At 38.4% G+C, this 15,203-nt stretch overlaps 1 protein-coding gene across 1 annotated transcript; it reads left to right on the top strand.

Moving 5' to 3' along the window:
- The first annotated feature begins 1,143 nt into the window (after nt 1-1,143).
- On the top strand, nt 1,144-3,766 carry LOC140677627 (programmed cell death 1 ligand 1-like). The gene is made up of 3 exons (XM_072912679.1): nt 1,144-1,158; nt 3,309-3,369; nt 3,441-3,766. Exons 1-3 carry the CDS (start codon nt 1,153-1,155, stop codon nt 3,764-3,766), a joined length of 393 nt encoding a protein of 130 aa, XP_072768780.1. The 5' UTR covers nt 1,144-1,152.
- The last annotated feature ends 11,437 nt before the right edge of the window (nt 3,767-15,203 follow it).

Here is a 15,203-nt window from a genome sequence, read left to right as displayed (position 1 = left end):
ATGAAGTGCTGGCTGTCCAGAGTCGGGACCCGGGGTGGACATCTAAAACAATGCTGCTACTTAGTTAGCTAGTTAGCCTGAAATGATAATAATTAATAAAAAATGTAAAATGAATAAATACATAAAAAGAACGGGTGTAAATAATGATGGTTAAAATCAGGCACTTTGAAGCTTTTTTTAGGGATATTGCGTGATGGGTACAATTTTGAAAAAAACTTCGAAAAATAAAATAAGCCACTGGGAACTGATTTTTAATGGTTTTAACCCTTCTGAAATTGTGATAATGTTCCCCTTTAAGTCCCATCTTAAAACTCATTTGTATACTCTATCAAAAATACATTTTGGTACCGGTACCAAAATGTATGTAATGTGCATCGGCTGGGAACATCTCTACGTTGCTGACCCGTCTCCGCTCGGGATGGTGTCCTGCTGGCCCCACTATGGACTGGACTCTTACTATTATGTTGGATCCACTATGGACTGGACTCTCACAATATTATGTCAGACCCACTCGACATCCATTGCTTTCGGTCTCCCCTAGAGGGGGGTGGTTACCCACATATGCGGTCCTCTCCAAGGTTTCTCATAGTCATTCACATCGACGTCCCACTGGGGTGAGTTTTTCCTTGCCCGTATGTGGGCTTTGTACCGAGGATGTGGTTGTGGCTTGTGCAGCCCTTTGAGACACTTGTGATTTAGGGCTATATAAATAAAGATTGATTGATTGATTGATTCATGTGGTCAAGATAGAAAAACAAGTTATTTGTTTAATACAAACATTGTATGAGCAATGGGTGCTTAGTTTAGAAAGGGGGATGTAATGATAGTGTTTGACCACATGGTGGTAGTAAGAGTCTACAAATGACTAGGAACCAATATATAGTATGTGTCAGGTAGGACTCTTTAGAGAGGTACACACCTTGTACGCACGAGTGTTGAAGTAGCGTTTGTAATATGTGATCGTGATTAAAAGACAGTTCTGCAAGTCATCCAACGATGTGTTATTTAAAAAACAATAACATAACACGAAGGTGGAAAGTATTTTCCCATGACGTCATCTACGTCATCCACGTCATGCTTCCTTGTACTCCTCACTTTATTAGACGCACGTGGGACACGCCCCCTTAGCATTACCTGCTTGGAAGCTACTACATGAAGGTAAACACTACTCTGACTTTTATTTTGTCTTTAATACTTCTATCTTGTCTTTAATACTTCTATGTTGTCTTTGATACTTCTATTTTGTCTTTAATACTTCTATGTTGTCTCTGATACTTCTATTTTGTCTTTAATACTTCTATTTTGTCTTTAATACTTCTATTTTGTCTTTAATACTTTTATTTTGTCTTCAATACTTCTATTTTGTCTTTGATACTTCTATTTTATCTTTAATACTTCTATTTTGTCTTTAATACTTTTATTTTGTCTTCAATACTTCTATTTTGTCTTTAATACTTCTATTTTGTCTTTAATACTTTTATTTTGTCTTCAATACTTCTATTTTGTCTTCGATACTTCTATTTTATCTTTAATACTTCTATTTTGTCTTTAATACTTCTATTTTGTCTTTAATACTTCTATCTTGTCTTTAATACTTCTATGTTGTCTTTGATACTTCTATTTTGTCTTTAATACTTCTATTTTGTCTTTAATACTTCTATTTTGTCTTTAATACTTCTATTTTGTCTTTAATACTTCTATTTTGTCTTTGATACTTCTATTTTGTCTTTAATACTTCTATTTTGTGTTTAATACTTCTATTTTGTCTTTAATATTTCTATATTGTCTTTAATACTTCTATTTTGTCTTTGATACTTCTATTTTATCTTTAATACTTCTATTTTGTCTTTAATACTTCTATTCTGTCTTTAATACTTTTATTTTGTCTTTAATACTTTTATTTTGTCTTTAATACTTTTATTTTGTCTTTAATACTTTTATTTTGTCTTTAATACTTGTATTTTGTCTTTAATACTTTTATTTTGTCTTTAATACTTTTATTTTGTCTTTAATACTTGTATTTTGTCTTTAATACTTGTATTTTGTCTTTGATACTTCTATTTTATCTTTAATACTTCTATTTTGTCTTTAATACTTCTATTCTGTCTTTAATACTTTTATTTTGTCTTCGATACTTCTATTTTGTCTTTGGTACTTCTAGTTTATCTTTAATACTTCTATTTTGTCTTTAATACTTCTATATTGTCTTTAATACTTCTATTTTATCTTTAATACTTCTATTTTGTCTTTGATACTTCTATTTTATCTTTAATACTTCTATTTTGTCTTTAATACTTCTATATTGTCTTTAATACTTCTGAAATCTCAACAACTGTTTTTGGAATTAATAAAATGTTCATATTGATTTGGTGAAATTGCAAGCATATTTAAAAATGTTTAGGAATGTAATATCTGATATTTAATTTTATGGATAGAGTGTTAAGAAACATTAGAATTATTATTCTGTAGTGTTGAATGTTTATGCTGTCCAATAAAAAAACATTTTTATGCATTTCTTTCATCTTCACTGGAAGAATTAGGCAAGCAGTCAGCTTTGGTATCTTCAGTGACTCTTTTCTTTCTTAAACATCTATAAGAATCTATGGGCCGGTATAGCTCGGTTGGTAGAGTGGCCGTGCCAGCAACTTGAGGGTTCCAGGTTCGATCCCCGCTTCCACCATCCTAGTCACTGCCGTTGTGTCCTTGGGCAAGACACTTTACCCACCTGCTTTCAGTGCCACCCACACTGCTTTAAATGGAACTTAGATGTTGGGGTTCACTGTGTAAAAGCGCTTTGAGTCACTAGAGAAAAGTGCTATATAAATATAATTCACTTCACACTTCACTATAAAGAAGTCTTCTACTTATCCGAAGTCGCCTAAGCAGAGAAGTCCAGACTTCCCTCTCCCAGCTCCATGGTCCAGCATGGTCTCCCAGCTCCATGGTCCAGCATGGTCTCCCAGCTCCATGGTCCAGCATGGTCTCCCAGCTACATGGTCCAGCATGGTCTCCCAGCTACATGGTCCAGCTCTTCCCAGGGGATCCCGAGGCGTTCTCAGGCTAGCTGGGAGACTTAGTCTTTCCGTGGTTTCCTTGGTCTTGCCTATGGTCTCCTACCGGTCAGACACCTTTTTTTAATGTCTAATGAGACGCACGTCTCCTATTCTTATAGTTTTGCTTTAGAATAAAAATAGGAAGTTGACACAAATTGAAGATGCGTGTTTTTCACATCATTTAGCAAACGTGCAAAAAGTGGTGCTAACCAACACAAACTGGGGTGGTGCTAACCAACAGTCTTTGTCCTGCAGGTCTACATGAACCGCTTCCTTGTCCTCATTTTGCAACTCCTGTTCCAAAGTTGTGTCCAAGGTATTGAACTGAAAGTGCACTTTTCTTTTCTCTTCCATGGCTTTAAATCTCACCTTTCTCCCACCTTCCAGCCATCTTCTTCACCACGGAGGTGGAGCGGGCGTCGTACGTGGCCGAGCTCGGAGAGGACGTCCTCATGGCTTGCCGGTTCTTCCCTTTGCCCCCGAACCCCCCGCAGGACGTGATCGTGTCCTGGTTTTGGATGGCCTCGGACTCTGTGCGGGAAGTGTGCCGGCTAGATAACGGGGTGGAGCAGGTTGGAACGCAGCATCCCGACTTCAGGGGCCGGGCCAGGCTTCTCACGGAGGACATTAAAAATGGCTGGGCCAAACTGCAGGTTTGTCTTTGCTCTTCTTCAAGTATTGTGGACTACAGTCGTAGTAAAGTACTACAGTAGTAGTAAAGTATTGTGGACTACAGTAGTTGTAAAGTATTGTGGACTACAGTAGTAGTAAAGTATTGTGGACTACAGTAGTAGTAAAGTATTGTGGACTACAGTAGTTGTAAAGTATTGTGGACTACAGTAGTAGTAAAGTATTGTGGACTACAGTAGTAGTAAAGTATTGTGGACTACAGTAGTTGTAAAGTATTGTGGACTACAGTAGTAGTAAAGTATTGTGGACTACAGTCATAGTAAAGTATTATGGACTACAGTAGTAGTAAAGTATTGTGGACTACAGTAGTAGTAAAGTACTACAGTAGTAGTAATGTATTGTGGACTACAGTAGTAGTAAAGTATTGTGGACTACAGTAGTAGTAAAGTACTACAGTAGTAGTAAAGTATTGTGGACTACAGTAGTAGTAAAGTATTGTGGACTACAGTAGTAGTAAAGTATTGTGGACTACAGTAGTAGTAAAGTACTACAGTAGTAGTAAAGTATTGTGGACTACAGTAGTAGTAAAGTATTGTGGACTACAGTAGTAGTAATGTATTGTGGACTACAGTAGTAGTAAAGTATTGTGGACTACAGTAGTAGTAAAGTATTGTGGTCTACAGTAGTAGTAAAGTACTACAGTAGTAGTAAAGTATTGTGGACTACAGTAGTAGTAAAGTATTGTGGTCTACAGTAGTAGTAAAGTACTACAGTAGTAGTAAAGTATTGTGGACTACAGTAGTAGTAAAGTATTGTGGACTACAGTAGTAGTAAAGTATTGTGGACTACAGTAGTAGTAAAGTATTGTGGACTACAGTAGTAGTAAAGTATTGTGGACTACAGTAGTAGTAAAGTATTGTAGACTACAGTAGTTGTAAAGTATTGTAGACTACAGTAGTTGTAAAGTATTGTGGACTACAGTAGTAGTAAAGTATTGTGGACTACAGTAGTAGTAAAGTATTGTGGACTACAGTAGTAGTAAAGTATTGTGGACTACAGTAGTAGTAACAAAGTATTGTGCACTACAGTAGTTGTAGTAACAAAAAGTATTGTGGACTACAGTAGTAGTAAAGTATTGTGGACTACAGTAGTTGTAAAGTATTGTGGACTACAGTCGTAGTAAAGTATTGTGGACTACAGTAGTAGTAACGTATTGTGGACTACAGTAGTAGTAAAGTACTACAGTAGTAGTAATGTATTGTGGACTACAGTAGTAGTAAAGTATTGTGGACTACAGTAGTAGTAAAGTACTACAGTAGTAGTAAAGTATTGTGGACTACAGTAGTAGTAAAGTATTGTGGACTACAGTAGTAGCAAAGTATTGTGGACTACAGTAGTAGTAAAGTACTACAGTAGTAGTAAAGTATTGTGGACTACAGTAGTAGTAATGTATTGTGGACTACAGTAGTAGTAAAGTATTGTGGTCTACAGTAGTAGTAAAGTACTACAGTAGTAGTAAAGTATTGTGGACTACAGTAGTAGTAAAGTATTGTGGACTACAGTAGTAGTAAAGTATTGTGGACTACAGTAGTAGTAAAGTACTACAGTAGTAGTAAAGTATTGTGGACTACAGTAGTAGTAAAGTATTGTGGACTACAGTAGTAGTAAAGTATTGTAGACTACAGTAGTTGTAAAGTATTGTGGACTACAGTACTAGTAAAGTACTACAGTAGTAGTAAAGTATTGTGGACTACAGTAGTAGTAAAGTACTACAGTAGTAGTAAAGTATTGTGGACTACAGTAGTAGTAAAGTATTGTGGACTACAGTAGTAGTAAAGTATTGTGGACTACAGTACTAGTAAAGTACTACAGTAGTAGTAAAGTATTGTGGACTACAGTAGTAGTAAAGTATTGTGGACTACAGTAGTAGTAATGTATTGTGGACTACAGTAGTAGTAAAGTATTGTGGTCTACAGTAGTAGTAAAGTACTACAGTAGTAGTAAAGTATTGTGGACTACAGTAGTAGTAATGTATTGTGGACTACAGTAGTAGTAAAGTATTGTGGTCTACAGTAGTAGTAAAGTACTACAGTAGTAGTAAAGTATTGTGGACTACAGTAGTAGTAAAGTATTGTGGACTACAGTAGTAGTAAAGTATTGTGGACTACAGTAGTAGTAAAGTACTACAGTAGTAGTAAAGTATTGTGGACTACAGTAGTAGTAAAGTATTGTGGACTACAGTAGTAGTAAAGTACTACAGTAGTAGTAAAGTATTGTGGACTACAGTAGTAGTAAAGTATTGTGGACTACAGTAGTAGTAAAGTATTGTGGACTACAGTAGTTGTAAAGTATTGTGGACTACAGTAGTAGTAAAGTATTGTAGACTACAGTAGTAGTAAAGTATTGTAGACTACAGTAGTAGTAAAGTATTGTGGACTACAGTAGTAGTAACAAAGTATTGTGCACTACAGTAGTTGTAGTAACAAAAAGTATTGTGGACTACAGTAGTAGTAAAGTATTGTGGACTACAGTAGTAGTAAAGTATTGTTGACTACAGTAGTAGTAAAGTATTGTGGACTACAGTAGTAGTAAAGTATTGTTGACTACAGTAGTAGTAATGTATTGTGGACTACAGTAGTAGTAAAGTATTGTTGACTACAGTAGTAGTAAAGTATTGTGGACTACAGTAGTAGTAAAGTATTGTTGACTACAGTAGTAGTAACAAAGTATTGTGCACTACAGTAGTAGTCACAAAAAGTATTGTGGACTACACTTAGTGTCTAACAATCTCTGTGAACCTTTTCAATCCGGTTTCAGGGCAAATCACTCTATGGAGACAGTCCTCGCAAAAATGACTAATGATCTACTGCTAACGATGGATTCTGATGCGTCATCTATGTTGCTGCTTCTTGATCTTAGCGCTGCTTTCGATACCGTCGATCATAATATTTTATTAGAGCGTATCAAAACACGTATTGGTATGTCAGACTTAGCTTTGTCGTGGTTTAACTCTTATCTTACTGACAGGATGCAATGCGTCTCCCATAATAATGTGACCTCGGACTATGTTAAGGTAACGTGCGGAGTTCCTCAGGGTTCGGTTCTTGGCCCTGCACTCTTTAGTATTTACATGCTGCCGCTAGGCGACATCATACGCAAATACGGTGTTAGCTTTCATTGTTATGCTGATGACAGCCAACTCTACATGCCCCTAAAGCTGACCAACACGCCGGATTGTAGTCAGCTGGAGGCGTGTCTTAATGAAATTAAACAATGGATGTCCGCTAACTTCTTGCAACTCAACGCCAAGAAAACGGAAATGCTGATTATCGGTCCTGCTAAACACCGACATTTATTTAATAATACCACCTTAACATTTGACAACCAAACAATTACACAAGGCGAATCAGTAAAGAATCTGGGTATTATCTTCCACCCAACTCTCTCCTTTGAGTCACACATTAGGAGTGTTACTAAAACAACTCTCTCCTTTGAGTCACACATTAAGAGTGTTACTAAAACGGCCTTCTTTCATCTCCGTAATATCGCTAAAATCCGTTCTATTTTATCCACTAGCGACGCTGAGATCATTATTCATGCGTTCGTTACGTCTCGTCTCGACTACTGTAACGTATTATTTTCGGGTCTCCCTATGTCTAGCATTAAAAGATTACAGTTGGTACAAAATGCGGCTGCTAGACTTTTGACAAGAACAAGAAAGTTTGATCATATTACGCCTATACTGTATATACCTTTATATACATATATACATATATATATATATATATACCTATACTGGCTCACCTGCACTGGCTTCCTGTGCACTTAAGATGTGACTTTAAGGTTTTACTACTTACGTATAAAATACTACACGGTCTAGCTCCGTCCTATCTTGTCGATTGCATTGTACCATATGTCCCGGCAAGAAATCTGCGTTCAAAGAACTCCGGCTTATTAGTGATTCCCAGAGCCCAAAAAAAGTCTGCGGGCTATAGAGCGTTTTCTATTGGGGCTCCAGTACTATGGAATGCCCTCCCGGTAACAATTAGAGATGCTACCTCAGTAGAAGCATTTAAGTCCCATCTTAAAACTCATTTGTATACTCTAGCCTTTAAATAGACCCCCCTGTTAGACCAGTTGATCTGCCGTTTCTTTTCTTTTCTCCTCTGCTCCCCTTTTCCTTGAGGGGGGGGGGCACAGGTCCGGTGGCCATGGATGAAGTGCTGGCTGTCCAGAGTCGGGACCCGGGGTGGACATCTAAAACAATGGCCTGAAATGATAATAATTAATAAAAAATGTAAAATGAATAAATACATAAAAAGAACGGGTGTAAATAATGATGGTTAAAATCAGGCACTTTGAAGCTTTTTTTAGGGATATTGCGTGATGGGTAAAATTTTGAAAAAAACTTCGAAAAATAAAATAAGCCACTGGGAACTGATTTTTAATGGTTTTAACCCTTCTGAAATTGTGATAATGTTCCCCTTTAAGTCCCATCTTAAAACTCATTTGTATACTCTATCAAAAATACATTTTGGTACCGGTACCAAAATGTATGTAATGTGCATCGGCTGGGAACATCTCTGCGCTGCTGACCCGTCTCCGCTCGGGATGGTGTCCTGCTGGCCCCACTATGGACTGGACTCTTACTATTATGTTGGATCCACTATGGACTGGACCCTCACAATATTATGTCAGACCCACTCGACATCCATTGCTTTCGGTCTCCCCTAGAGGGGGGGGGGGGGGGGGGGGTTACCCACATATGCGGTCCTCTCCAAGGTTTCTCATAGTCATTCACATCGACGTCCCACTGGGGTGAGTTTTTCCTTGCCCTTATATGGGCTTTGTACCGAGGATGTCGTTGTGGCTTGTGCAGCCCTTTGAGACACTTGTGATTTAGGGCTATATAAATAAACATTGATTGATTGATTGATTGATTAATGCCTTGCATCGTCTATATTAGATATATAACAACGGGCGGGTGCGGGCGGGTGCGGGCGGGTGCGGGCGGGTGCGGGCGGGTGCGGGCGGGTGCGGTTCTGATCAAATGTTAGAAACGGGTGGATGGCGGATGGTTGACGACTTTCTGATGCGGTTGCGGATGAAATAATTGCCTATCCGCGCATCTCTAATATATATATATTATGGCAAGGCGTTAAGGAAATTAAATATATATGGAAGTCTGAATAGAAATGAGAAACGTTTATATATACTGTAAATAAGAAAGACTTAGAGTCCGTCTGCTGATCTGAAAAAGAGCCAAAGCTGTCAAAGAGCTGAAGGACCATCTTCAAATTTCAATGCTGAAACAAATAATGCAAACAATAAAATGTAACTTCCAGGGCTTGAGATTAACGTAGTCCCGTCGTCCCGGGGACGGTAAAAAAAAATGCACGGGACGAAATTAAATGCTCTCCGGGACGATGGCTTTTAACCATTTTTTTCCTTTTTATGTATTTATTCATTTTACATTTTTTATTAATTATTATCATTTCAGGCTAACTAGCTAACTAAGTAGCAGCATTGTTTTAGAGTGGGAATGTAACTTTTTGTCAAACACAGACCTGGTGTAAAGTGGAGCTAATACATTTTAATACAAGCAGTGATGAATACTTACTTTCTTGAAAAAGTTTCTTATGTCCATTTTGCATCCGTTCACGTTCTTGTTCTGCAGTGCTGTGTGCTAATGTGCTTCGTACACCTGCAGGACCGCAAGCAAGGTCGCAGAGAAAATGCGGACTGGATTTTGAGTGATGTGGGCATTTTCTATATGAACAAGTCCAAGGACCGCAAGCAAGGTCGCAGAGAAAATGCGGACTGGATTTTGAGTGATGTCGGCATTTTCTATATGAACAAGTGGAATGGATTGGAAACTGACGCACGAAAGGGGCTCTCTACCTTACGCTATGAAGTGAGGGGAAACTGAGTGAATAATGACAGGTTATATGATTATTTATTTAAAGTCATATTCGGGCGACTTTATAAAAAAAAAAAAAAATTTTTTTTTTTTTTTACACCAAATTATTTAGGGGGGCTTAAGAATATTTTAGAATAAAATAGGCCTAGCAACGCCAATGCTGTACATTCAACTTATTATTCTTATTGCAATCGAATAACAATTTCTGCATTAAATAAAATAGTGAACATACTAGAAAACGTAACTTTTATTAGTAAGTAGGGCCCCATAGAAAATCTGTGGGGTATTGTGAAAAGGAAGATGCAGAATGCCAGACCCAAAAACGCAGAAGAGTTGAAGGCCACTATCAGAGCAACCTGGGCTCTCATAACACCTGAGCAGTGCCAGAAACTCATCGACTCCATGCCACGCCGCATTAACGCAGTAATTGAGGCAAAAGGAGCTCCAACCAAGTATTGAGTATTGTACATGCTCATATTTTTCATTTTCATACTTTTCAGTTGGCCAACATTTCTAAAAATCCCTTTTTTGTATTAGCCTTAAGTAATATTCTAATTTTGTGACACACGGAATTTTGGATTTTCATCTGTTGCCACTTCAAATCATCAAAATTAAATGAAATAAACATTTGAATGCATCAGTCTGTGTGCAATGAATAAATATAATGTACAAGTTACACCTTTTGAATGCAATTACTGAAATAAATCAAGTTTTTCAAAATATTCTAATTTACTGGCTTTTACCTGTATATATATATATGCATACAGTGTTGGGTTAGTTACTAAAAACCAGTAACTAGTTACAGTTACTATTTACTTTATTTCAAAAGTAACTCAGTTACTAACTCAGTTACTTACACCAAAAAGTAACGTGTTACTGTGAAAAGTAACTATTTAGTTACTTCTTCTTTTTTTCTTTTTTTTTCAAGGCTCCCATTAATGCCCTTTTAGCCTTCATGTCAGTACTGTTATTGCACAGGAGAATAATACAATGTGTTGATCAACTTGACATGCATTTGCATCACTGAACTCAGAAAGCAATGTGGTCTACATACAACACACAAACAATGTGGTCTACATACAACACACAAACAATGTGGTCTACATACAACACACAAACAATGTGGTCTACATACAACACACAAACAATGTGCTCTACATACAACACACAAAGACAAAGATCTGTTTCAAAGGGCCAATTTATTTCAGGCCAGAACAAATTGACAAAACTATTTTAAATAGCTGCGACATAATGGCACTTTAACTCTAAGTAGATCGGCTCTTTGATCCAAGACACAACTTACATTTAACTAAAATGTTATTTTCTTTGTGCTCGACAAAAGAAAAGTATTGAAAATGTCTCCATGTTAAGAAACTCGACTTCTGGCTTCACCATGATGTCTTGTTAGTTGTTGTGAGAGTAGCGTATGTGTGTGTGTGGCCCTTTAAGATGTGACAGCATGTGAGGTGAGTGATGTCAGTGAGTGAGTAAGCGAGAGAGGTGAGGGAACGGCGACAGTGAGTGCATGCAGGTGATCTAGCTTGGTGGATGGCTGCGTCCATTAAAGTCACAAAGTTGCAACAAACCGCCGGCCTTGTCATTCACCCTCAGCTGTAAAGACCCACTTCTGGGTAAAGTGAAGGTTGTTAGGCCCGAAGTACATAGGCCCTGGAGGAACGTCTCCCCTGCGCCCCTCAACTACGGTCTGGGAGCTCTCGACCCCACCCACACAAAGCACGCCTCTTCTTTTCCTTGTGACACAGAAGGACGACACCGCAGCGCTGCAATAAAACACACTCAGATCTTCTGTTTCTAGCCGATACTACATAAAAAAATAACGTAAAATAACGCAGTAACGCATCATGTAGTAACGGTAACTGAGTTACTGAATATAAAAAAATAACGCATTAGATTACTAGTTACCGCCGAAACTAACGCGTTTTGGCGGTAACTAGTAATCTAACGCGTTATTCTTTTTTTTTTTACTTTGTAACGCGTTAGTCCCAACACTGTATATACCAGTGACGTGCGGTGAGGTTGATGGCTGGTGAGGCACTGACTTCATCACAGTCAGATTTACAAACATATGAACCCTAAAGAGTATCTTATTCACCATTTGATTGGCAGCAGTTAACGGGTTATGTTTAAAAGCTCATACCAGCATTCTTCCCTGCTTGGCACTCAGCATCAAGGCTTGGAATTGGGGGTTAAATCACCAAAAATGATTCCCGGGCGCCTGCCCACTGCTCCCCTCACATCCCAGGGGGTGATCAAGGGTGACGGGTGAAATGCAGACGACAAATTTCACCACACCTAGTGTGTGTGTGACAATCATTGCTACTTTAACTTAACTTTAACTTTACACATACAAACTGTAGCACACAAAAAAAGCACATTTAATTAAAAAAAAACGTTATTATGGTCTTACCTTTATGTAATATATTGGGTTGGAGGCAATAACCAGGCGAGGTGATGAAGTACGTCTCTTTACTGTAGACTTCAGAACAGACTCAACACACTTGACGTCAGGTGCGCAACACCACGTCAATCGTTGGCCAACCAAAAAGTAACCCCAGTACGCTATAGCCAACATTAACCAGGAGATGGCAACAGACAAACATAGATCACTCTATTACATTCCTCCCCTTTTAGAAATGTAGAAGTAAGTTACTCAAAAGAAATAAACAACCCAACCAAAAAATGTAGCAGCTCAATAAGAAGCCCAAAAGTGCAAAAACAATAATGTTCGTGTTGGAGGAGTTGTGAATGAATGAAATATGAAATCCGTGCTGCAGTCTGCAGGTGTACCTAATGTTGTGGCCTTGCAGTCATTCACAACTCCTCCAACACGAACATGATTGTTTTTGCACTTTTTGGCTTCTTATTAAATAACTTTTTTAAATAGATTAAATCTTGCACGTGGAAAGTTTAAGTGTGGGCTTTAGTTGATACAACACTCCCGTCAGGGGGTGCATTCTACGGCGGAAATGCATTCTCTACCGCCAGGAGGCGGGATTACTGCGAGCCTCACACAGTGCGTCTTCGCAGCAGTTTTATGATCGCTCAGCACAAGAAATACGTTACACACATACAGTTGTTGACAAAATACACTGTACATTATATACCTCAGCTAACTAAACTATGGAAATGTATAATATAATTCATATAGCAATACGGTCTCACTGCACAGCAGGCCAGCAGTTAGCCGAGTCATTGCGCAATCCATGTTGAGGCACTGAGTGACGTGCCTCAACTGGCTGCTGATCACCGCACCGTCAGCGATTTTGAATAAAATAATCTAAAACTGGTGAAGTTAAATGGAAAATAGCTTTATAGTATAATCACTGGATACATTTAACAATTTAATTATTTTTTTTCTTTTTACATTTTTTTTCTTTCCATGATGGCAGGTGAGGCCCCGCCTCACCTGCCTCTAGTGACTGCACGTCACTGGTATATATATATATATATATATATATATATATATATATATATATATATATATATATTAATGTGCATATATATATATATATATATGTATAATAAATAATAATAAAATAATAAAATAATAAAAATAATAAAATAAAATAAACTAATCCTGGACAGAGTCAACACAAAAATCAAGGACAAAACACCACTCAACCAATGGAGAAATACAGCAGCAGTAATCAAATGGTTCAACAACATCCAAGACAAACAACAGCACAACTTTATCTCCTTTGATATCGAATAATTTTACCCTTCCATCACGCAAGACCTACTGACTCAAGCACTAGACTTCGCCTCAGACTACGACTCAATCACAGGCAACGAAAGAAACATCATCATCCACGCAAAAAACTCCATTCTCATCCACAACAGTACACCATGGCAAAAAAAGAACAATGCAACATTTGACGTCACTATGGGAAGTTTTGACGGAGCAGAAACGTGTGAACTCGTTGGGAGTTTCCTCCTCTCCCAGCTCGCTAGCCTCAATCTGAACCTTGGTATTTACCGTGATGACGGACTGGCAGTGTGTCGCGCCTCGCCAAGGAGCAGCGAGAATACCAAGAAGCGCATATGCCAAATTTTCAAAGAGAACTGCCTACGGATCACGATTGAAGCCAACAAGCAAACCGTCAACTTCCTTGACGTCACTTTCAACCTGAGAAATAACAGCTACCAACCATTCACAAAACCCAACACAACACTCCAATACGTGCACCATGACAGCAACCACCCACCCACCACCACGAAAAGAATACCTACCGGAATTAATAAAAGGCTATCGATGCTGTCATCTAGCAAAGCTGAATTTGACCAAGCAACCCCCCCGTACCAAAAAGCCCTTGATGAAAGCGGATACAATTTCACCCTCACCTATGAACCCACGCCAGGAAACCAGCCAAAAAAGAACAGAAAACGAAACGACATCATCTGGTACAACCCCCCATACAGCAAAAACCTCTCAACTAACATTGGACACAAATTCCTCAATCTGATTGACAAACACTTTCCCAAAGGCAACACCCTAAGAAAAGTATTCAACAAGAACAACATTAAATTGAGCTACAGCTGCATGAACAATATACGACAAATCATCTCAAACCACAACAAAACAATTGCAAATGAGCCGTCGGCCCCCGGACAGAGCGACTCCAAAACCAACAAAGGCTGTAACTGTCGAAAGAAACCTGATTGCCCTCTCAACGGGGGGTGCTTACAAACATCAGTTGTCTACCAATCTAAGGTAATACGCAAGGACATTAACACATCCGACACATATGTAGGATTAACCGAGGGAGAATTCAAAACCAGATGGAACAATCACAAGGCTTCTTTCAGGAACCAAAACCTGCGGAATACCACAGAACTCAGCAAACACATTTGGGACCTCAAAGACAATAATGTTGAATATTCAATAACATGGCAAATTCTTGCATCCAGCACACCTTACAATAGTGGTAATAAAAGATGCAACCTATGCTTGAAAGAGAAACTGTTTATTATTTACCGTCCAGACCTGTCATCCCTCAACAAGCGCAGCGAAATTTTAACAGCATGCCGCCATAGACGGAAACACCTCCTAGGTAACACATGAGCCAATCACCACGCCCCTAGGCCAGCCTGTACCCACCCACTCTGTGCCCTATATAAACCATGGTATGTGAATGCTTCCATTAAAATCTCCTGATGATTGAGGGAACCCCTCATGAAACAGGCCTGTAGAGATGAAGTAGTCTTGTGATTTTTTTTTCCCACACATACATATATTGCGCTCTACTACGGTATCGAGCACTATTTTTTGGATAACCTTATTAAGACATATATATATATATATATATATATATAATGTATGTATGTATGTATGTTTTGGATGAAAAAGGCTTAAAAAGGTGTGTTTCCCCAGGAAAAAGGACTACCGTATTTTCCGCACTATAAGGCGCACCTAAAAACCACAAATTTTCTCAAAAGCTAACAGTGCGCCTTATAACCCGGTGCGCTTTATTACGATTCATTTTCATAAAGTTTCGATCTCGCAACTTCGGTAAACAGCCGCCATCTTTTTTCCCGGTAGAACAGGAAGCGCTTCTTCTTCTACGCAAGCAACCGCCAAG

Source organism: Nerophis lumbriciformis, linkage group LG39, assembly GCF_033978685.3.
Source record: "Nerophis lumbriciformis linkage group LG39, RoL_Nlum_v2.1, whole genome shotgun sequence".
NCBI lineage: Eukaryota > Metazoa > Chordata > Actinopteri > Syngnathiformes > Syngnathidae > Nerophis > Nerophis lumbriciformis.
The sequence above is the reverse complement of the archived record's forward strand: the minus strand, read 5'-3'. Positions and strand labels throughout refer to the sequence as shown.